Here is a 23,963-nt window from a genome sequence, read left to right on the forward strand (position 1 = left end):
GTGACTGTAATAATATAATGATAATGTTCCTGTGAAAGCTCTATAACGCTATATAGTGACTGTAATAATATAATGCTACAGTGTTCCTGTGAAAGCTCTATAATGCTATATAGTGACTGTAATAATATAATGCTAGTGTTCCTGTGAAAGCTCTATAATGCTTTATAGTGACTAATAATATAATGATAATGTTCCTGTGAAAGCTCTATAATGCTTTATAGTGACTAATAATATAATTCTACAGTGTTCCTGTGACAGCTCTATAATGCTAAATAGTGACTGTAATAATATAATGCTACAGTGTTCCTGTGAAATCTCTATAATGCTTTATAGTGACTAATAATATAATGCTACAGTGTTCCTGCAACAGCTCTATGCTATATAGTGACTGTAATATTATAATGCTACAGTGTTCCTGTAACAGCTCTATAATGCTACAGAGTGACTGTAATAGTATTAGTCACTCTTTAGCATGATATTACAGTCACTCTGTAGCATTATATAGTTTTTACAGGAACATTGTAGCATTATAATATTATTACAGTCTCTGTACCATTATAGAGTTGTTACAGGAGTACTGTAGCGTTAGAATATTGTATTATAATATTAGTCACTCTAGCATCATAGAGCTGTCACAGGAATACTATAGCACTATATTATTACAGTCACTATATAGCCTTAAAATATTATTAGTCACTCTAGCATAATATTATTAGTCACTGTAGTATTAGAGTTATTACAGGAACACTGCAGCATTATAATAGTCTTACAATCACTCTGTAGCATTATAATATACTGCTGCAGTGTCCCTGTAATAACTCTATAATGCTACAGAGTGACCGTAATAATATAATAATGCTACAGTGTTCCTGTAACAACTGTCTAATGCTATAGAGTGACTGTAATAATATTATAATGCTACAGATGTGTTTTTGGTCATCTATCTTTAATATGCCACGTAGCGAGATATGTCTGGCGTAAGTAAGCCACCAGGGCCTGTGTAGCAATGCTAGCAACAGGCGTCTTTTTTGGCTGGCGATGTGACGAGGATGCGCCAGGAGACTGCGCTGATTAATTTGACACCTGTGTAATAGATCGGTACATACGATCTTTATTCTGTTTCTGTTACTTACAGATAATAGACCCATTTGCTTTATTCCTGACTGTACCTGAGTTGATATATGTAATAAGAATATACAGTGCATCCGGAAAGTATTCACAGCGCTTCACTTTTTCCACTTATTGTTATGTTACAGCCTTATTCCAAAATGGAATAAATTCATTTTTGTCTTCAAAATTCTACACACAATACCCCATAATGACCACGTGTAAAATGTTTTTTGAGATTTTTGCAAATTTAATAAGAAAAAAAAAAACCTAAGAAATCTCATGTACATAAGTATTCACGGCCTTTGCCATGAAGCTCAAACTTGAGCTCCGGTGTATCCTGTTTCCACTGATCATCCTTGAGATGTTCCTACAGCTTAATTGGAGTCCACCTGTGTTAAAGCCAGTTGTTTGGACATGATTTTGAAAGGCATACACCTGTCTATATAAGGTCCCACACTAGACAGTGTATCTCAGAGCACAAACCAAGCATGAAGTCCAAGGAATTGTTTGTAGACCTCTGAGACAGAATTGTCTCGAGGCACAAATCTGGGGAAGGGTACAGAAAAATATCTGCTGCTTTGAAGGTCCCAATGAGCACAGTGACCTCCATCATCCGTAAATGGAAGAAGTTCGGAACCACCAGGACTCTTCCTAGAGTTGGCCAGCCGTCTAAACTTAGTGATCAGGGGAGAAGGGCCCTAGTCAGGGAGGTGACCAAGAACCCAATAGTCACTCTGTCAGAGATACAGCATTCCTCTGAGGAGAGAGGAGAACCTTCCATAAGGACAACCATCTCTGCAGCAATCCACCAATCAGGCCTGTATGGTAGAGTGGCCAGACGGAAGCCACTCCTTAGTAAAAAGCACATGGCAGCCCGCCTGGAGTTTGCCAAAATGCACCTTAAGGACTCTCGGACCTTGAGAGACAAATATTGAACTCTTTGGTGTGAATGCCAGGCGTTATGTTTGGAGGAAACCAGGCACCACTCATCACCAGGCCAATACCATCCCTACAGTGAAGCATGGTGGTGGCAGCATCATACTGTGGGGATGTTTGTCAGCGGCAGGAACTGGGAGACTTGTCAGGATAGAGGGAAAGATGAATGCAGCAATGTACAGAGACATCCTGGATGAAAACCTGCTCCAGAGTGCTCTTGACCTCAGCCTGGGAGACGGTTCATCTTTTAGCAGGACAACGACCCTAAGCACACACCCAAGATATCAAAGGAGTGGCTTCAGGACAACTCTGTGAATGTCCATGAGTGGCCCAGCCAGAGCCCAGACTTGAATCCGATTGAACATCTCTGGAGAGATCTGAAAATGGCTGTGCACCGACTCTTCCCATCCAACCTGATGGAGCTTGAGAGGTGCTGCAAAGAGGAATGGGCGAAACTGCCCAAAGATAGGTGTGCCAAGCTTGTGGTTTCATATTCAAAAAGACTTGAGGCTGTAATTGCTGCCGAAGGTGCATCAACAAAGCAAAGTCTGTGATTACTTATGTACATGGGATTTCTAAGTTTTTGTTTTTTTAATTAAACTTACAAAAATCTCAAAAACTTTTTACACGTTGTCATTATGGGGTATTGTGTGTAGAATATTGAGTACAAAAATTAATTTATTCTATTTTGGAATAAGGCTGTAACATAACAAAATGTGGTAAAAGTGAAGCGCTGTGAATACTTTCCGGATGCACTGTACAACTTAGTATGTAATTACAATTACTCCACTGTAGATTATTACACACATGTCCATCCGCCATGTTTGATACCTGTGACTGGAATGATAACATTGAGGCCCAAGTGCTGACGGAGAGTCTGGTGACCGCACAGCAGAGGAAATCCGCCCCCGGCGTCACACATGAGAAGGTAAGCGTGCCGCCACCTGTAGTTACATCTCCGTGTCACGGCTCCATTATTGTCATTATAAATAAAGATAAAAGAACATCCAGGCTAAAGAGTTAAATTGGCTTTTGTAGATTGGACGCGGTTGTGTGAGGGAGTCGCTGTCACTATAGCAAAGATACAGAAGACAATAGTAACAACCGCAGAGTCTAGAGGACAAGATCACATCTCACTCACAGCAGCTGAGAATAAAAAGAATCAATTATTTAATAAAAATACAATAATAAATAAAAAACTGTATAAAATGAGTAACAGCTGTATATTGCAAGATCGAAGTAAATTACGAGCATATCGGCGAATGATATAATGTGCATCGGTATTACCTGCAGCGCAGGTTGGAATGTCACGTTGGTGATGGATACGGAAACACCAGAGCGGCTTGTCATCCATCGTACACGCGGTCTGTCGTCACCGCCAACACCAGACTCTCGCCCAGCTCCTATGGGACATTCCAACCCGAGCTGCAGGTAATACCGATGCTGCTACAACCAACAGTTAAATGTGTCCTACCAATGCTGCTTTTTAAGTACATGTACCTCCAACAACCCTTTCCACTTGGAACCATCTATTATTGAGGAACATTAAAATTCCCCTCCGTCTGTCTCGTCCTCCACCCTGTCATGTCGCCCTCCCTGTCTCTCTCTTCACTCTTGTCTCTCTCCCTCCCCCCCAACCACAAACTCCCACCTGTGGCACCTTTTCTCCACCACTGTGCTCCCTCACACTCTCTCTCTCTCTCTCTGCCTTTCCTCCAGCACTGTGCTCCCTCACACTCTCTCTCTCTGCCTTTCCTCCAGCACTGTGCTCCCTCACACTCTCTCTCTCTCTGCCTTTTCTCCAGCACTGTGCTCCCTCACACTCTCTCTGCCTTTCCTCCAGCACTGTGCTCCCTCACACTCTCTCTCTCTCTGCCTTTCCTCCAGCACTGTGCTCCCTCACACTCTCTCTCTCTGCCTTTCCTCCAGCACTGTGCTCCCTCACACTCTCTCTCTCTCTCTGCCTTTCCTCCAGCACTGTGCTCCCTCACACTCTCTCTCTCTCTCTCTCTCTCTCTGCCTTTCCTCCAGCACTGTGCTCCCTCACACTCTCTCTGCCTTTCCTCCAGCACTGTGCTCCCTCACACTCTCTCTCTCTCTCTCTCTCTCTCTCTCTCTCTCTCTCTGCCTTTCCTCCAGCACTGTGCTCCCTCACACTCTCTCTCTCTGCCTTTCCTCCAGCACTGTGCTCCCTCACACTCTCTCTCTCTCTCTCTCTCTGCCTTTCCTCCAGCACTGTGCTCCCTCACACTCTCTCTCTCTCTCTCTCTCTGCCTTTCCTCCAGCACTGTGCTCCCTCACACTCTCTCTGCCTTTCCTCCAGCACTGTGCTCCCTCACACTCTCTCTCTCTCTCTCTCTCTCTGCCTTTCCTCCAGCAATGTGCTCCCTCACACTCTCTCTCTCTCTGCCTTTCCTCCAGCACTGTGCTCCCTCACACTCTCTCTCTCTCTCTCTCTCTCTCTCTCTCTCTCTCTCTCTCTCTCTCTCTGCCTTTCCTCCAGCACTGTGCTCCCTCACACTCTCTCTCTCTCTGCCTTTCCTCCAGCACTGTGCTCCCTCACACTCTCTCTCTCTGCCTTTCCTCCAGCACTGTGCTCCCTCACACTCTCTCTCTCTCTCTCTCTCTCTCTGCCTTTCCTCCAGCACTGTGCTCCCTCACACTCTCTCTCTCTCTCTCTCTCTCTCTCTCTGCCTTTCCTCCAGCACTGTGCTCCCTCACACTCTCTCTCTCTCTCTGCCTTTCCTCCAGCACTGTGCTCCCTCACACTCTCTCTCTCTCTCTCTCTCTCTCTCTCTCTCTGCCTTTCCTCCAGCACTGTGCTCCCTCACACTCTCTCTCTCTCTCTCTCTCTCTCTCTCTCTGCCTTTCCTCCAGCACTGTGCTCCCTCACACTCTCTCTGCCTTTCCTCCAGCACTGTGCTCCCTCACACTCGCTCTCTCTCTCTCTGCCTTTCCTCCAGTACTGTGCTCCCTCACACTCTCTCTCTCTCTCTGCCTTTCCTCCAGCACTGTGCCCCCTCACACTCTCTCTCTCTCTGCCTTTCCTCCAGCACTGTGCTCCCTCACACTCTCTCTCTCTGCCTTTCCTCCAGCACTGTGCTCCCTCACACTCTCTCTCTCTCTCTGCCTTTCCTCCAGCACTGTGCTCCCTCACACTCTCTCTGCCTTTCCTCCAGCACTGTGCTCCCTCACACTCTCTCTCTCTCTCTCTCTCTGCCTTTCCTCCAGCACTGTGCTCCCTCACACTCTCTCTCTCTGCCTTTCCTCCAGCACTGTGCTCCCTCACACTCTCTCTCTCTCTGCCTTTCCTCCAGCACTGTGCTCCCTCACACTCTCTCTCTCTCCCTGCCTTTCCTCCAGCACTGTGCTCCCTCACTCTCTCTCTCTCCCTGCCTTTCCTCCAGCACTGTGCTCCCTCACACTCTCTCTGCCTTTCCTCCAGCACTGTGCTCCCTCACTCTCTCTCTCTCTCTCTCTCTCTGCCTTTCCTCCAGCACTGTGCTCCCTCACACTCTCTCTCTCTCTCTCTCTGCCTTTCCTCCAGCACTGTGCTCCCTCACACTCTCTCTGCCTTTCCTCCAGCACTGTGCTCCCTCACACTCTCTGCCTTTCCTCCACCACTATGCTCCCTCACACTCTCTGCCTATCCTCCAGCACTGTGCTCCCTCACACTCTCTCTCTGCCTATCCTCCAGCACTGTGCTCCCTCACACTCTCTCTCTGCCTTTCCTCCAGCACTGTGCTCCCTCACACTCTCTCTCTCTCTCTCTCTCTCTCTCTCTCTCTCTCTCTCTCTCTCTCTCTCTGCCTTTCCTCCAGCACTGTGCTCCCTCACACTCTCTCTCTCTCTCTCTCTCTCTCTGCCTTTCCTCCACCACTGTGCTCCCTCACACTCTCTCTCTGCCTTTCCTCCACCACTGTGCTCCCTCACACTCTCTGCCTTTGCTCCAGCACTGTGCTCCCTCATACTCTCTCTCTGCCTTTCCTCCAGCACTGTGCTCCCTCACACTCTCTCTCTGCCTTTCCTCCACCACTGTGCTCCCTCACACTCTCTCTCTGCCTTTCCTCCAGCACTGTGCTCCCTCACACTCTCTCTCTGCCTTTCCTCCACCACTGTGCTCCCTCACACTCTCTCTCTGCCTTTCCTCCACCACTGTGCTCCCTCACACTCTCTCTCTGCCTTTCCTCCACCACTGTGCTCCCTCACACTCTCTGCCTTTCCTCCACCACTGTGCTCCCTCATACTCTCTCTCTGCCTTTCCTCCACCACTGTGCTCCCTCATACTCTCTCTCTGCCTTTCCTCCACCACTATGCTCCCTCACTCTCTGCCTTTCCTCCAGCACTGTTCTCCCTCACACTCTCTGCCTTTCCTCCAGCAATATGCGCCCTCACACTCTCTGCTTTCCTCCAGCACTGTGCTCCCTCACACTCTCTGCCTTTCCTCCAGCACTGTGCTCCCTCACACTCTCTCTCTGCCTTTCCTCCACCACTGTGCTCCCTCACACTCTCTCTCTGCCTTTCCTCCACCACTGTGCTCCCTCACACTCTCTCTCTGCCTTTCCTCCACCACTGTGCTCCCTCACACTCTCTCTCTGCCTTTCCTCCACCACTGTGCTCCCTCATACTCTCTCTGCCTTTCCTCCACCACTGTGCTCCCTCACACTCTCTCTCTGCCTTTCCTCCACCACTGTGCTCCCTCACACTCTCTCTCTGCCTTTCCTCCACCACTGTGCTCCCTCACACTCTCTCTCTGCCTTTCCTCCACCACTGTGCTCCCTCACACTCTCTCTCTGCCTTTCCTCCACCACTGTGCTCCCTCACACTCTCTCTCTGCCTTTCCTCCACCACTGTGCTCCCTCACACTCTCTCTCTGCCTTTCCTCCACCACTGTGCTCCCTCACACTCTCTGCCTTTCCTCCACCACTGTGCTCCCTCATACTCTCTCTCTGCCTTTCCTCCACCACTATGCTCCCTCATACTCTCTCTCTGCCTTTCCTCCACCACTATGCTCCCTCACACTCTCTGCCTTTCCTCCACCACTATGCTCCCTCACTCTCTGCCTTTCCTCCAGCACTGTTCTCCCTCACACTCTCTGCCTTTCCTCCAGCAATATGCGCCCTCACACTCTCTGCCTTTCCTCCAGCACTGTGCTCCCTCACACTCTCTGCCTTTCCTCCAGCACTGTGCTCCCTCACACTCTCTCTCTGCCTTTCCTCCACCACTGTGCTCCCTCACACTCTCTCTCTGCCTTTCCTCCACCACTGTGCTCCCTCACACTCTCTCTCTGCCTTTCCTCCACCACTGTGCTCCCTCACACTCTCTCTCTGCCTTTCCTCCACCACTGTGCTCCCTCACACTCTCTCTCTGCCTTTCCTCCACCACTGTGCTCCCTCACACTCTCTCTCTGCCTTTCCTCCACCACTGTGCTCCCTCACACTCTCTCTCTGCCTTTCCTCCACCACTGTGCTCCCTCACACTCTCTCTCTGCCTTTCCTCCACCACTGTGCTCCCTCACACTCTCTCTCTGCCTTTCCTCCACCACTGTGCTCCCTCACACTCTCTCTCTGCCTTTCCTCCACCACTGTGCTCCCTCACACTCTCTCTCTGCCTATCTTCCAGCACTGTGCTCCCTCACACTCTCTCTCTGCCTTTCCTCCAGCACTGTGCTCCCTCACACTCTCTCTCTGCCTATTCCCCAGCACTGTGCAGTGAAGGGTTAATGTGTAATATAACCTTATAATAGGTTCTGATGTCAGTGATTATCACATTACATCTATATCATAGAACATTGTCTGAACCCTTAATCTTGCTCTCAGGGGATGACCAGTAGAAAGAAAAGGTTGAAGAGGAATCGCCAACTTCTAGAGGTTCTGCACACACTGAAGTTGCCAAGCGCCAGTGACCCCGACCTCCAGCCTCCGCCACACCTGACGTCCCCTGAGAAACGGAAGAAAAGAGCCCCAGGTATGGGCGCCTCGCTGTCACATACAGCACTACCCCTGTATTGTAGTGTTACAGCAGCAGCGAGTCAGAGAAATGTCATGTGATCACACAGAGCCAATCAGGAGCCTGTGCAGTAAAATTACAGAAAGCATAATATTTACATCCGGGAGTTCTGCCAAATAACAGGATTTGTGACCACGGGAAACAACCAGTCACATAGTGCCGATGAGTGCGTCACGCTCCTGGCCACACCCACAATGTGCGTTATTCCAGTTTAACCAATCCAAGCAAGTGCGTACACACACCTAGCGCTGCTCACGGATCCCAGCGTGTGCGTACACACCTAGCGCTGCTAACAGATCCCAGCGTGTGCGTACACACGCCTAGCGCTGCTAACAGATCCCAGCGTGTGCGTACACACACCTAGCGCTGCTCACAGATCCCAGCGTATGCGTACACATACCTAGCGCTGCTCACAGATCCCAGCGTGTGCGTACACATACCTAGCGCTGATCACAGATCCCACCGTGTGGGTACACACACCTAGCGCTGCTCACAGATCCCACCGTGTGCGTACACACACCTAGCGCTGCTCACAGATCCCAGCGTGTGCGTACACACACCTAGCGCTGCTCACAGATCCCAGCGTGTGCGTACACACACCTAGCGCTGATCACAGATCCCACCGTGTGCGTACACACACCTAGCGCTGATCACAGATCCCAGCGTGTGCGTACACACCCCTAGCGCTGATCACAGATCCCAGCGTGTGCGTACACACCTCTAGCGCTGATCACAGATCCCAGCGTGTGCGTACACACCCCTAGCGCTGATCACAGATCCCAGCGTGTGCGTACACACCCCTAGCGCTGATCACAGATCCCAGCGTGTGCGTACACACCCCTAGCGCTGATCACAGATCCCAGCGTGTGCGTACACACCCCTAGCGCTGATCACAGATCCCAGCGTGTGCGTACACACCCCTAGCGCTGATCACAGATCCCAGCGTGTGCGTACACACCCCTAGCGCTGATCACAGATCCCAGCGTGTGCGTACACACCCCTAGCGCTGATCACAGATCCCAGCGTGTGCGTACACACCCCTAGCGCTGATCACAGATCCCAGCGTGTGCGTACACACCCCTAGCGCTGATCACAGATCCCAGCGTGTGCGTACACACCCCTAGCGCTGATCACAGATCCCAGCGTGTGCGTACACACCCCTAGCGCTGATCACAGATCCCAGCGTGTGCGTACACACCCCTAGCGCTGATCACAGATCCCAGCGTGTGCGTACACACCCCTAGCGCTGATCACAGATCCCAGCGTGTGCGTACACACCCCTAGCGCTGATCACAGATCCCAGCGTGTGCGTACACACCCCTAGCGCTGATCACAGATCCCAGCGTGTGCGTACACACCCCTAGCGCTGATCACAGATCCCAGCGTGTGCGTACACACCCCTAGCGCTGATCACAGATCCCAGCGTGTGCGTACACACCCCTAGCGCTGATCACAGATCCCAGCGTGTGCGTACACACCCCTAGCGCTGATCACAGATCCCAGCGTGTGCGTACACACCCCTAGCGCTGATCACAGATCCCAGCGTGTGCGTACACACCCCTAGCGCTGATCACAGATCCCAGCGTGTGCGTACACACCCCTAGCGCTGATCACAGATCCCAGCGTGTGCGTACACACCCCTAGCGCTGATCACAGATCCCAGCGTGTGCGTACACACCCCTAGCGCTGATCACAGATCCCAGCGTGTGCGTACACACCCCTAGCGCTGATCACAGATCCCAGCGTGTGCGTACACACCCCTTGCGCTGATCACAGATCCCAGCGTGTGCGTACACACCCCTAGCGCTGATCACAGATCCCAGCGTGTGCGTACACACCCCTAGCGCTGATCACAGATCCCAGCGTGTGCGTACACACCCCTAGCGCTGATCACAGATCCCAGCGTGTGCGTACACACCCCTAGCGCTGATCACAGATCCCAGCGTGTGCGTACACACCCCTAGCGCTGATCACAGATCCCAGCGTGTGCGTACACACCCCTAGCGCTGATCACAGATCCCAGCGTGTGCGTACACACCCCTAGCGCTGATCACAGATCCCAGCGTGTGCGTACACACCCCTAGCGCTGATCACAGATCCCAGCGTGTGCGTACACACCCCTAGCGCTGATCACAGATCCCAGCGTGTGCGTACACACCCCTAGCGCTGATCACAGATCCCAGCGTGTGCGTACACACCCCTAGCGCTGATCACAGATCCCAGCGTGTGCGTACACACCCCTAGCGCTGATCACAGATCCCAGCGTGTGCGTACACACCCCTAGCGCTGATCACAGATCCCAGCGTGTGCGTACACACCCCTAGCGCTGATCACAGATCCCAGCGTGTGCGTACACACCCCTAGCGCTGATCACAGATCCCAGCGTGTGCGTACACACCCCTAGCGCTGATCACAGATCCCAGCGTGTGCGTACACACCCCTAGCGCTGATCACAGATCCCAGCGTGTGCGTACACACCCCTAGCGCTGATCACAGATCCCAGCGTGTGCGTACACACATCTAGCGCTGATCACAGATTCCAGCGTGTGCGTACACACATCTAGCGCTGATCACAGATTCCAGCGTGTGCGTACACATAGCTAGCGCTGATCACAGATCCCAGCGTGTGCGTACACATACCTAGCGCTGATCACAGATCCCACCGTGTGCGTACACATACCTAGCGCTGATCACAGATTCCAGCGTGTGCGTACACACACCTAGCGCTGCTCACAGATCCCAGCGTGTGCGTACACACACCTAGCGCTGCTCACAGATCCCAGCGTGTGCGTACACACACCTAGCGCTGCTCACAGATCCCAGCGTGTGCGTACACACACCTAGCGCTGCTCACAGATCCCAGCGTGTGCGTACACACACCTAGCGCTGCTCACAGATCCCAGCGTGTGCGTACACACCTAGCGCTGCTCACAGATCCCAGCGTGTGCGTACACACACCTAGCGCTGCTCACAGATCCCAGCGTGTGCGTACACACACCTAGCGCTGATCCCAAATCCCAGCGTGTGCGTACACACCCCTAGCGCTGCTCACAGATCCCAGCGTGTGCGTACACACCCCTAGCGCTGATCACAGATCCCAGCGTGTGCGTACACATACCTAGCGCTGTTCACAGATCCCCTGGGGATCTGGTCTCCCTGTCACTGGAGCTCGGAGGTGATCGCACTCGGTGGCCAGGAGACTGCGGCCTGGGGATCTGGTCTCTCTGTGACTATAGCTCGGAGGTGATTGCACTCGGTGGCCAGGAGACTGTGAACTGGGGATCTGGTCTCTCTGTGACTGGAGCTCAGAACTGGCCATAGAATGTGATAAGTTCCCCCAGCACACATCGGTCTGTATTTCTGCAGTTTGCTAGCTGAGTGTGCTAGAAGCTCCAGAGCAGAGAGCGACACCTTAGGCAGGAAAGAGGAACTGCACGGGTTGTGACTATTCTTATTACTCAGGAGTATGACGACGTACAGTGGACTACCACTATATTCACTCAGGAGTAGGTCCATATGGGGGATTATTATTGTTATTACCTAGGAGTAGGTCCGTATGGGGGATTATTATTGTTATTACCTAGGAGTAGGTCCGTATGGGGGATTATTATTGTTATTACCTAGGAGTAGGTCCGTATGGGGGATTATTATTGTTATTACCTAGGAGTAGGCCCATATGGGGGATTATAATTGTTACCTAGGAGTAGGTCCATATGGGGGATTATTATTGTTATTACCTAGGAGTAGGTCCGTATGGGGGATTATTATTGTTATTACCTAGGAGTAGGTCCGTATGGGGGATTATTATTGTTATTACCTAGGAGTAGGTCCGTATGGGGGATTATTATTGTTATTACCTAGGAGTAGGTCCTTATGGGGGATTATTATTGTTATTACCTAGGAGTAGGTCCGTATGGGGGATTATTATTGTTATTACCTAGGAGTAGGTCCGTATGGGGGATTATTATTGTTATTACCTAGGAGTAGGTCCATATGGGGAAGAATTATTGTTATTACCTAGGAGTAGGTCCATATGGGGAAGAATTATTGTTATTACCTAGGAGTAGGTCGTATGGGGGATTATAATTGTTACCTAGGAGTAGGTCCGTATGGGGGATTATTATTGTTATTACCTAGGAGTAGGTCCGTATGGGGGATTATTATTGTTATTACCTAGGAGTAGGTCCGTATGGGGGATTATTATTGTTATTACCTAGGAGTAGGTCCGTATGGGGGATTATTATTGTTATTACCTAGGAGTAGGTCCGTATGGGGGATTATTATTGTTATTACCTAGGAGTAGGTCCGTATGGGGGATTATAATTGTTACCTAGGAGTAGGTCCATATGGGGGATTATTATTGTTATTACCTAGGAGTAGGTCCGTATGGGGGATTATTATTGTTATTACCTAGGAGTAGGTCCGTATGGGGGATTATTATTGTTATTACCTAGGAGTAGGTCCTTATGGGGGATTATTATTGTTATTACCTAGGAGTAGGTCCGTATGGGGGATTATTATTGTTATTACCTAGGAGTAGGTCCGTATGGGGGATTATTATTGTTATTACCTAGGAGTAGGTCCATATGGGGAAGAATTATTGTTATTACCTAGGAGTAGGTCGTATGGGGGATTATAATTGTTACCTAGGAGTAGGTCCGTATGGGGGATTATTATTGTTATTACCTAGGAGTAGGTCCGTATGGGGGATTATTATTGTTATTACCTAGGAGTAGGTCCGTATGGGGGATTATTATTGTTATTACCTAGGAGTAGGTCCGTATGGGGGATTATTATTGTTATTACCTAGGAGTAGGTCCGTATGGGGGATTATTATTGTTATTACCTAGGAGTTGGTCCATATGGGGAAGAATTATTGTTATTACCTAGGAGTAGGTCCGTATGGGGGATTATTATTGTTATTACCTAGGAGTAGGTCCGTATGGGGGATTATTATTGTTATTACCTAGGAGTAGGTCCGTATGGGGGATTATTATTGTTATTACCTAGGAGTAGGTCCGTATGGGGGATTATTATTGTTATTACCTAGGAGTAGGTCCGTATGGGGGATTATTATTGTTATTACCTAGGAGTAGGTCCGTATGGGGAAGAATTATTGTTATTACCTAGGAGTAGGTCCGTATGGGGGATTATAATTGTTACCTAGGAGTAGGTCCGTATGGGGGATTATTATTGTTATTACCTAGGAGTAGGTCCGTATGGGGGATTATTATTGTTATTACCTAAGAGTAGGTCCGTATGGGGAAGAATTATTATTATTACCTAGGAGTAGGTCTGTATATAAGATTATTATTGTTATTACCTAGGAGTATGTCCGTATGGGGGATTATTATTATTACCTAGGAGTAGGTCCATATGGGGGATTATTATTATTATTACCTAGGAGTAGGTCTGTATATAAGATTATTAATACTCAGGAATGTGTCAGTGTCATAAAAAGTAGAATTGTCCATCATTTTTTTTTTTCTCTCCTCCATAGATCACAATATAACAAAGACTCCGCCCCCTAGGACCCTCGATGCCCAGTCTCCTCCCCCTTGGACCCTCGATGCCCAGTCTCCCCCGCTTGATTCAGAAAAGCAACTCAGCCGCCAGCAGTGGAGAAACAAACTGAAGAACAAGAAGAGAAATCGAAACAAGTTTAAGAGATTTCAAGAATTAGGGGGAGGGTTGGAAGAAAGTGTAAAGTACGGGAAGACTGGGCGAGGGGATATGCTGGCATTTGGGGTTCATGGAGAGGGGCAGCCTGGAGGATTAGGGATCGGGACAGATGAGTCAGGTGATGTTTTATTGCTTCCTGGAAACAGGGGTTCCAGAAACAAAGTGGGGATCCAGAAGAAGCCGCTCCAGAGAACTGGTGAGAAGAGACCATCAGGAGGGGGACAATGGGGTGGGGACGACTCTGCTCCTCACCAGGTGAAACCTCTGGAAAAAGCGAGAATGAAAAAGTTGAAGAAATTGCTGCAACGAGTAGACCATGGTGGGAATGTGAAGGACAGTGTCAGTGATTTGCAGGAGCCAGATAATGGTGAGACAGGAAAGCATAGACCTGACTCGCTGCGTTCTCGTATGGAGCAGAGACTGAACTCGGCGCGGTTTCGTTACATTAACCAGCAGCTATACACGTCTGACAGTCAAGATGCACTAAGCCTGTTCAAGAATGACCCAGAGGCGTTCACCATTTATCACACAGGCTTCTCACAACAGGTCCAGCGGTGGCCGGTCAACCCCATCACAGAGATCATCAAGTACATCAAGAACAGGTCTGTCATGTTTTATCATCTGCAAACGTTCTTCTGTCCATATGTAATGTTCTGAGGGAGGTTGTTACGTTGTCTCCTAGGCCTGCCTCTCTGGTGGTGGCAGACTTTGGTTGCGGAGACGCTCTGCTGGCGCGCAGCGTGCGGAATACGGTTCATTCCTTTGACCTGGTGGCACTGAATGATCACGTCACAGTCTGTGACATAGCCCAGGTATGTTTTTATAATAGCATCACCAAGTGTCACCAGCTTCCCGTATATCCGCTACCCCTTACTGGGTAGGGCACAGGGAGACAGTGTGAGGAACCCGATAATGGGAGTTTTCCATAATAATTACCTCGGCCATAACCTTAACCTACCCCTAATACCTGGCTCAGTTATATCCCTTATCTATCCCCTAATCCCTTGTTTAGTTTTATCCCTTACCTTTCCCCTAATCCCTATCTGGGTTATATCCCTTACCTTTCCCCTAATCCCTAGCTCAGTTATATCCCTTACCTTTCCTCTAATCCCTAGCTCAATTATATCCCTTACCTATCCCCTAATCCCTAGCTCAGTTATACCCCTTACCTTTCCCCTAATCCCTAGCTCAGTTATACCCCTTACCTTTCCCCTAATCCCTAGCTCAGTTATATCTCTTACCTTTCCCCTAATCCCTAGCTGTTATATCCCTTACCTTTCCCCTAATCCCTAGATCAATTATATCCCTTACCTATCCCCTAATCCCTAGCTGAGTTATATCCCTTACCTTTCCCCTAATCCCTAGATCAATTATATCCCTTACCTTTCCCCTAATCCCTAGCTCAGTTATATCCCCTACCTTTCCTCTAATCCCTAGCTCAGTTATACACTTACCTTTCATCTAATCCCTAGTTTAGTTTTATCCCTTACTTTTCCCCTAATCCCTAGCTCAGTTATATCCCTTACCTTTCCCCTAATCCCTAGCTCAGTTGTATCCCTTACCTATCCCCTAATCCCTAGCTCAGTTATACACTTACCTTTCATATAATCCCTAGTTTAGTTTTATCCCTTACCTTTCCCCTAATCCCTAGCTCAGTTATACCCCTTACCTTTCCCCTAATCCCTAGCTCAGTTATATCCCTTACCTTTCCTCTAATCCCTAGCTCAGTTATATCCCTTACCTTTCCTCTAATCCCTAGCTCAATTATATCCCTTACCTATCCCCTAATCCGTAGTTTAGTTTTATCCCTTACCTTTCCCCTAATCCCTAGTTTAGTTTTATCCCTTACCTTTCCCCTAATCCCTAGCTCAGTTATATCCCTTACCTTTCCCCTAATCCCTAGCTCAGTTATATCCCTTACCTTTCCCCTAATCCCTAGCTCAGTTATACACTTACTTTTTCCCTAATCCCTAGCTCAATTATATCCCTTACCTTTCCCCTAATCCCTAGCTCAGTTATATCCCTTACCTTTCCCCTAATCCCTAGCTCAGTTATATCCCTTACCTTTCCCCTAATCCCTAGCTCAGTTATATCCCTTACCTTTCCCCTAATCCCTAGCTCAGTTATACCCCTTACCTTTCCTCTAATCCCTAGCTCAGTTATATCCCTTACCTTTCCCCAAATACCTAGCTCAGCTATATCCTTACCTTTCCCCCTAATCCCTAGCTCAGTTATATCTCTTACCGTTCTCCAAATATCTAGCTCAGCTATATCCTTACCTTTCCCCTAATCCCTAGCTCAGTTATATCCCTTACCTTTCCCCTAATCCCTAGCTCAGTTATATCCCTTACCTTTCTCCTAATCCCTAGCTCAGTTATACCCCTTACCTATCCCCTAATCCCTAGCTCAGTTATATCCCTTACCTTTCCCCTAATCCCTAGCTCAGTTATATCCCTTACCTTTCCCCTAATCCCTAGCTCAGTTATATCTCTTACCGTTCTCCAAATACCTAGCTCAGCTATATCCTTACCTTTCCCCTAATCCCTAGCTCAGTTATATCCCTTACCTTTCCCCTAATCCCTAGCTCAGTTATATCCCTTACCTTTCTCCTAATCCCTAGCTCAGTTATACCCCTTACCTATCCCCTAATCCCTAGCTCAGTTATATCCCTTACCTTTCCCCTAATCCCTAGCTCAGTTATATCCCTTACCTTTCCCCTAATCCCTAGCTCAGTTATATCCCTTACCTTTCCCCTAATCCCTAGCTCAGTTATATCCCTTACCTATCCCCTAATCCCTAGCTCAGTTATATCCCTTACATAACCTTTTCCCATGATTCCTACCTATACCATATCCTTTATCTGTTACAAATTCCTTAGTTCAACCCTAACTTTAATTTTCCCATGTTCCCTACTTCCATAGCCCTGTAATTATTACCATGGTCTTATGGTGGGTACACACTGGGCGATTAAAGTCGACGACTGAACGATAACAATATCGTTATCGTTCAGTCTTCCACTTTATCGTCCATTTTTAACACAAAAACGATGAACGATAACACAACGCGCGTTCCCGCGGGTCGTTCGTCATTATCGTTCATTGGGTTAACATGCAGGCCAATCTGACGATGTCATCAGGTTGCTGCATGTTGGGGAATGGGGGAGAGAGCCCGGCGCTGAACGATATCGTTAATTATATCGTTCAGCGGGTGTACTCAATGTCATGAACGACATTGCGCACACCCTGCCAGGGACAAACTAGACGATATCGCTCAGGGAGCATATTGTCTAGTGTGTACTCACCATAAGTGTAACCTTTATCCCAATAATTACCCCCAAATAACCCGGTTGCTCCGCTTTCCTAGTGGCGGCATTCAGCATTACACACATGTTAATAATTTATATTTATTTATATATATATATAATATTACAAAAGTGATTGACATATGGGCGACTAGTTTGTGAAAGTGCTAGTGCATAGGATAGTTTACAAGCTAGTAACAAATATTAAACATAATAAATAATAAATAATGCAGTTTCATCAGAGGTGCTTCCCACCAGAGATTCTTGTCCTTTTATGTGATCCTTATGTCAGTCAGGGAGATGATTATATCCTGCTGGTTAGTTATCTCATTCATCAATTATACCAAAGTGTTAATGAATGAGTTAACTAAACAAGGGGAGAATTCTCTGGACGAAACGCGTTGGGTTAGCAGTCTCTTACCCCATGAACTTTGATTCCTTTCATCCAGATTATCTCCTCTTATTTACTTATTACTTATTTTATTTATTATTACCGTTTCCACATTATATTGAACCATGTACTGTGTTACTATGTGATTATTACCTTCTGTGCATTTATGTATTGTCTATAGAATATATTATATATACTTTTACATATCTCACTGTTGCACTTTACTCTTTTAATCACTGCATTAATTATGTTTAATATGTGTTACTAGCCTGTAAGCTATCCTATACACTAGCCTGTAAGCTATCCTATGCACCAGCCTGTAAGCTATCCTGTGCGCTAGCCTGTAAGCTATCCTATGCGCTAGCCTGTAAACTATCCTATGCGCTAGCCTGTAAGCTATCCTATGCGCTAGCCTGTAAGCTATCCTATGCACTAGCCTGTAAGCTATCCTATGCACTATCCTATGCACTAGCCTGTAAGCTATCCTATGCACTATCCTATGCACTAGCCTGTAAGCTATCCTATGCACTAGCCTGAAAGCTATCCTATGCACTAGCCTGTAATCTATCCTATGCACTAGCCTGTAAGCTATCCTATGCACTATCCTATGCACTAGCCTGTAAGCTATCCTGTGCACTAGCCTGTAAGCTATCCTATACACTATCCTATGCACTAGCCTGTAAGCTATCCTGTGCACTAGCCTGTAAGCTATCCTGTGCACTAGCCTGTAAGCTATCCTGTGCACTAGCCTGTAAGCTATCCTGTGCACTAGCCTGTAAGCTATCCTGTGCACTAGCCTGTAAGCTATCCTGTGCACTAGCCTGTAAGCTATCCTGTGCACCAGCACTTTCAGCAAACTAGTCGCCCATATGTCAGTCACTTTTTTTCATGAATTCTTTTTGGTAATTAAACGCCATTAGCTTTCAATTACTGACTTAAGGCTGACGCCCATTATCTTAGGGCAAGTGTTGCTCAATTAACTACAGGTGTGGTAGAATTAATTTGACACTGATCCATCCACTATTGTATGTACTGCGGCCGTATCCACATATATTGTTTATTTCTACTTCAGGGTCCATAGGGGGTCCACAGGGCTGACCTTGGGGTATAGCTGGATCTGGAACCACGGGCACCAGGCAGTTAAAACTTTTGCTGCTCCCAGGATGCACTGGGTCCATCCTCCTCTATACCCCGCCCCCGAGCCACAGCACCTCAGTTTTAGTTGGTGCCCGGCTGAGTTTTTTATTTTTTCAAGGACTCTTTAGAGCGGCAGCATCAGACTGTCCATTGGACGTCCAAGCTGCCGCTCCTTCACCCCGCCCCCCAACCCCAGAGACTGGCATCTATCGTGAGCAGAACCCAGTCCGGGATCCAAAAGGGACGACCCTTGGAGAGATGAGAGTCCTGATCCGGTGTGGTAATCCATTCCATTTGGATAGAATCAGTCCCTGCAGGGGCCTTGAATGGAACTGGGCATACACCACCATGTCGAATGTCGACACCATGGACCCCAGAACTCTTTAGACAACTGCTCACTCGTAGTTGTAGAGAGGAAACCTTTTCTGGAGTCAGAAAGATCCTTTGCTGACGAGAATCTAGAAGGGCTCCCAAATGAACCATCCTCTGTGACGGAATGAGGGAGGACTTCTTCCAGTTTATCAGCCACCCGTGCGCTTGCAGACAAGCGATCGTTAGGCGCAGATGTTGCAGAAGTACCTCCGGCGAGCCTGCCAGCAAAAGGAGGTCGTCGAGATACGGCAGAAGCCGTATCCCCTGGCTACGCAGATGGGCAGCCTTGACAGCCATAACTTGGGTGAACACCCTTGGAGCCGTGGAAAGACCAAAGGGCAGAGCCTGAAACTGAAAGTGAAGCTGGCGTATAGCAAAACCTCAGATACCGCTGGTGTGAAGGGGCTATAGGAACATAGAGGTAGGCATCCTGGATGTTTAGGGAGACCATATAATCCCCCGGTTCCATAGCTGGAATGATGTAACGCAAAGTTTGCATCCTGAAAGTGGGCACTCTGAGGAACTTGTTCAACGATTTCAGGTTGAGAATAGGCCGATGAGACCCATTGGGTTTCGGAACCAGAAACAGAGAGTAGTAGTAACCCGTCCCCCGTTGAGAAAGCGGAATGGGAACAATGACCCCTGCTTTCAGCAAGAGCAAGGACTCTATGGCTTCCTGGATATGCAAGGCCTTGGTCTTGTCCCGAGAAAGACTCGTGCAGAAGAACTGTTGGGGGGGAGGGGGTGAAGGACAGGGCGTACCCCTAAGAGATCACTTCTCGTACCCAAACATCCTTGGTGGTATTGCACCAACACTGGGCGAATTGAAGAAGTCGGCCCCTCGCTTTGGGATCCCCCAGAGAGAGGCCCGTCCTATCAGGCTGAAGGCTTATCCTCTGGCTTGGAAGCAGGGCGTCTACTGCTCCAGGCCTGCTTCTTTGGTTTAGGGGCAGCCTTGTTTGACGACTGCCTGGGGAAGGACTGACCCTTGGACTTACCCTGAGTCTGAAAGGACCGAAAGGCTGAGGTCCTAGCTTTAGAAGGCACAGCTGCTGGCGGCAGAAACGCTGACTTAGATTTTGCCAAGGTATCAACAATTTTGGCTAGGTTGGGACCGAACAAAATCTCCCCATTAAAGGGTAAGGCCTCCAGGCCCTTCTTGGAATCCGCATCTGCTCTCCAAGAACGAAGCCACAAATCTGGGTCGTCTGTCTTTGACGGCGTGGCTCTTGAGACATCCGTCTTAAGGTCCCGGGGTTTTTCCAGCTCAGTCATCAGCACAATTCTACAGGCGCGCAAGCCTTCTTCCGCCAGAATTTACCACAGAATGTGGCATACTTATTTTCAATGGTATGAGTCCAGAAAATACGATCCTCAAGCATTTCGTGTTTCTAGGATTTTGGCATTCCTTCAGTCTGGATTGGACCTAGGTTTACGCCTCGCTTCTTTGAAAGTTCATGTGTCTGCACTTTCTGTGTGGTTCCAGCGTAGGATCGCTACTCTGCCTGATGTCCGCACCTTTTTCCAGGGTGTTATCAGGATTCAGCCTACCTTTGTTCCACCAGTGGCTCCTTGGGATTTGGCAGTGGTGCTTCGGGCCCTACAGGGTCCTCCATTTGAATTCTTGAGTCGGTGGAACTCAAGTGGATGACAGTTAAGACTGTTTGTTTTTCTCCTGGCGATTGATTCGGCCAGAAGAGTGTCAGAATTGGGTGCGCTTTCTTGCCGTTCTCCTTTTCTGATTTTTCACCAGGACAGGGCAGTGCTTCGCACCCGTCCGGGTTTTCTTCCTAAGGTGTTCTCTAAGTTCCAAATTAATCAGGAAATAGATGTGCTGGAATTTCAGTCACCTGATCTTTCGGCTGGTGAGGCTTCCTTAGATGTTGTCCGTGCTCTCAAAGTTTATGTGGACCGGACTAGTTCCATTCGGAAGTCTGATTCTTTGTTTGTCCTCTTTGGTTTTCACAAGATGGGTTGGCCTGCCAACAAACAAAGTTTGGCCCGTTGGCTTCATTTGGTCATTTGTGAGGCTTATTCACAGGAGAGTTTACCTGTTACGGCCTCTGTTAAGACTCATTCCACTCGGTCTGTGGGTCCCTCGTGGGCTGCTGGCCATAGCGCCTCGGCTGTTCAGCTGTGTAAGGCGGCCACCTGGTCTTCCATACAGACTTTTGTAAGTTCTATGCATTTGACACCTTCGCCTCTCAGGATGCATCCCTCGCGCAACGGATTCTCCTTTCAGCACAGGAGCGTCCCCGCCCTTAGTTGTACTTAGTCAACTTTGTGGACCCCTACTGAACCTGAAGTAGAAAACAAGAGATATGATAAGAACTTACCTTTGTTATCTCTGTTTCTACGAGGTCCATAGGTTCCACAGGGCGCCCGTCCTGACGCACCTGGCTTCATGTGGGCTATGTGGCTGGTCACCGGTTTTCCGTCTCCTTTTCTGTGAGTATGGTTCTTGTGTGATCCAGTCTTCCTTCTCTGTTTTTTTTTTTTCTCCTCCGGCCTTGGCTACTTACCAACTGAGGTGCCTGTGGCTGAAGCGGGGTATAGAGGAGGATGGACCCAGTACATCCTGGGAGCAGCAAAAGCTTTAACTGCGTGGTGCCTGTGGATCCAGATCCAGCTATACCCCCTAAGGTCAACCCTGTGGACCCTATGGGCCTCTACTGCAAGTGTCTTCAGTTCCTGCTTGTTCTTGGGGCATTTTCACTTCAGTTTTGTCTTCATCAAGTGAAATGCATGCTCAGTCGGATTCAGGTCAGGGGATTGACTTGGCCATTGCATAACATTCCACTTTTTAGCCTTAAAAAACTCTTTGGTTGCTTTTGCAGTATGCTTCGGGTCATTGTCCATCTGCACTGTGAAGCGCCGTCCAATGAGTTCTGAAGCATTTGACTGAATATGAGCATATAATATTGCCCGAAACACTTCAGAATTCATTCTGCTGCTTCTGTCAGCAGTCACATCATCAATAAATACAAGGGAAGCAGTTCCATTGGCAGCCATACATGCCCACGCCATGACACTACCACCACCATGCTTCACTGATGAGGTGGTATGTTTTGGATCATGAGCAGTTCCTTTCCTTCTCCATACTCTTCTCTTCCCATCACTCTGGTACAAGTTGATCTTTGTCTCATCTGTCCATAGGATGTTGTTCCAGAACTGTAATGGCTTTTTTAGATGTTGTTTGGCAAACTCTAATCTGGTCTTCCTGTTTTTGAGGCTCACCAATGGTTTACATCTTGTGGTGAACCCTCTATATTCACTCTTGTGAAGTCTTCTCTTGATTGTTGACTTTGACACATATATATCTACCTCCTGGAGAGTGTTCTTGATTTGTCCAACTGTTGTGAAGGGGTTTTTCTTCACCAGGGAAATAATTCTTCTGTCATCCACCACAGTTGTTTTCCGTGATCTTCCGGGTCTTTTGGTGTTGCTGAGCTCTCAAGTGCGTTCTTTCTTTTCAAGAATGTTCCAAACAGTTGTTTTGGCCACTCCTAATGTTTTTGCTATCTCTCTGATGGGTTTGTTTTGATTTTTCACCCTAATGATGGCTTCACTGATAGTGAGAGCTCTTTGGATCTCATATTGAGAGTCGACAGCAACTGATTCCAAATGCAAATGTCACACCTAGAATCAACTCCAGACCTTTTACCTGCTTAATTGATAATGAAATAACGAGGGAATAGCCCACACCTGTCCATGAAATAGCTTTTGAGTTGATAGTCCCATTACTTTGGCCCCTTAAAAAGTGGGAGGCACATATAGAAACCGTTGTAATTCCTACACCGTTCACCTGATTAAGATTTAATTTGAAGGTAATTACATCCAAAAGTCTGCAGGTAAAGCACATCTTGTTTGTTTAATTTCAAAGCCATTGTGGTGGTGAATAGAGGCCAAAATCTGAAAATTCTGTCAATGTCCCAATATTTATGCACCTGACTGTATATGTGTGTGTGTATGTATGTATGTGTATATATATATATATAATATAGAATGTTGTAGAACATACATAGAACATGTCACATGGGTTCCATTGCTACCACTGTGCGCTTTGTATGTTGCAAATCAATGTTGCTTTTCTCATAGGGTAGAAAGCTTCTTGTGCTTGTGTGTGATTAGATTGTAAGCTCCATCGGACCAGGGACCAGTTGTCTGAATAATGTTTTCTGATTGTTTTGGTGATAATAACCTAACATGACCTCTAGTGCTGTACAGACCATGTGGGATAACGCTCTCCATGTAACCGCCCCCTACGCCCAGGTACCGCTCACCGATGGTACCATCGATATCGCTGTCTTCTGTCTCTCGCTGATGGGAAAGAATCTGGCTGAATTTCTGCAGGAGGCGAATCGAGTGCTGAAGCCGGGGTAAGTGCCTTATTGCTGGGAGGAGCCCAGTGTCATCCAGGTACCGAAATCGTCCTCCTTAACTATTTGTTTCATCTACATTTCATTTATACCTGACCTAAATCCTATATATACATTTCATTATTTTATGCTGTGTCTGACTATTAGCGAAGAACCTTATTGTGTTCAGTATTCCTCCCTGCATGTGACAGGAGCAGTGACATGATGTGAGGAGGGGAATGGGGGCAGCAAGAAGTCACAGACTGAGAGTTATATAGTGGAAGGAGCAGGGTCCCCAGCAGCACAGAGTATATCAGGAGATGAGGGATGTGTCAGTGAAGACAGGGCTGCATGTGACAGGAGCAGTGATGTGAGGAGGGGAATGGAGGCAGCAGGAAGTCACAGACTGACTGTTATATAGTGGGAGGAGCAGGGTCCCCAGCAGTACAGAGTATATCAGGAGATGAGGGATGTGTTAGTGAGGACAGGGCTGCATGTGACGGGCAGTGACATGATGTGAGGAGGGGAATGGAGGCAGCAGGAAGTCACAGACTGAGAGTTATATAGTGGGAGGAGCAGGGTCCCCAGCAGCACAGAGTATATCAGGAGATGAGTGATGTGTCAGTGAGGACAGGGCTGCATGTGACAGGGGCAGTGATGTGAGGAG

The 23,963-nt window shown here is 48.1% G+C and overlaps 1 protein-coding gene across 1 annotated transcript in view; it reads left to right on the plus strand.

The window, feature by feature from the left end:
• RRP8 (ribosomal RNA processing 8) overlaps positions 1 to 23,963 on the plus strand; it is a 41,057-nt gene that overhangs the window by 15,831 nt on the left and 1,263 nt on the right. Inside the window, exons 2-6 of the mRNA XM_088464031.1 lie at positions 2,842 to 2,974; positions 7,866 to 8,013; positions 13,556 to 14,339; positions 14,420 to 14,549; positions 23,211 to 23,317. Coding sequence (XP_088320157.1) covers positions 2,842 to 2,974; positions 7,866 to 8,013; positions 13,556 to 14,339; positions 14,420 to 14,549; positions 23,211 to 23,317 — 1,302 coding nt within the window. The remainder of the gene's footprint in view (positions 1 to 2,841; positions 2,975 to 7,865; positions 8,014 to 13,555; positions 14,340 to 14,419; positions 14,550 to 23,210; positions 23,318 to 23,963) is intronic.

The sequence above is a fragment of the Taudactylus pleione genome, unplaced genomic scaffold, assembly GCF_031769625.1.
Source record: "Taudactylus pleione unplaced genomic scaffold, aTauple2 ptg001564l, whole genome shotgun sequence".
Taxonomy (NCBI): domain Eukaryota; kingdom Metazoa; phylum Chordata; class Amphibia; order Anura; family Myobatrachidae; genus Taudactylus; species Taudactylus pleione.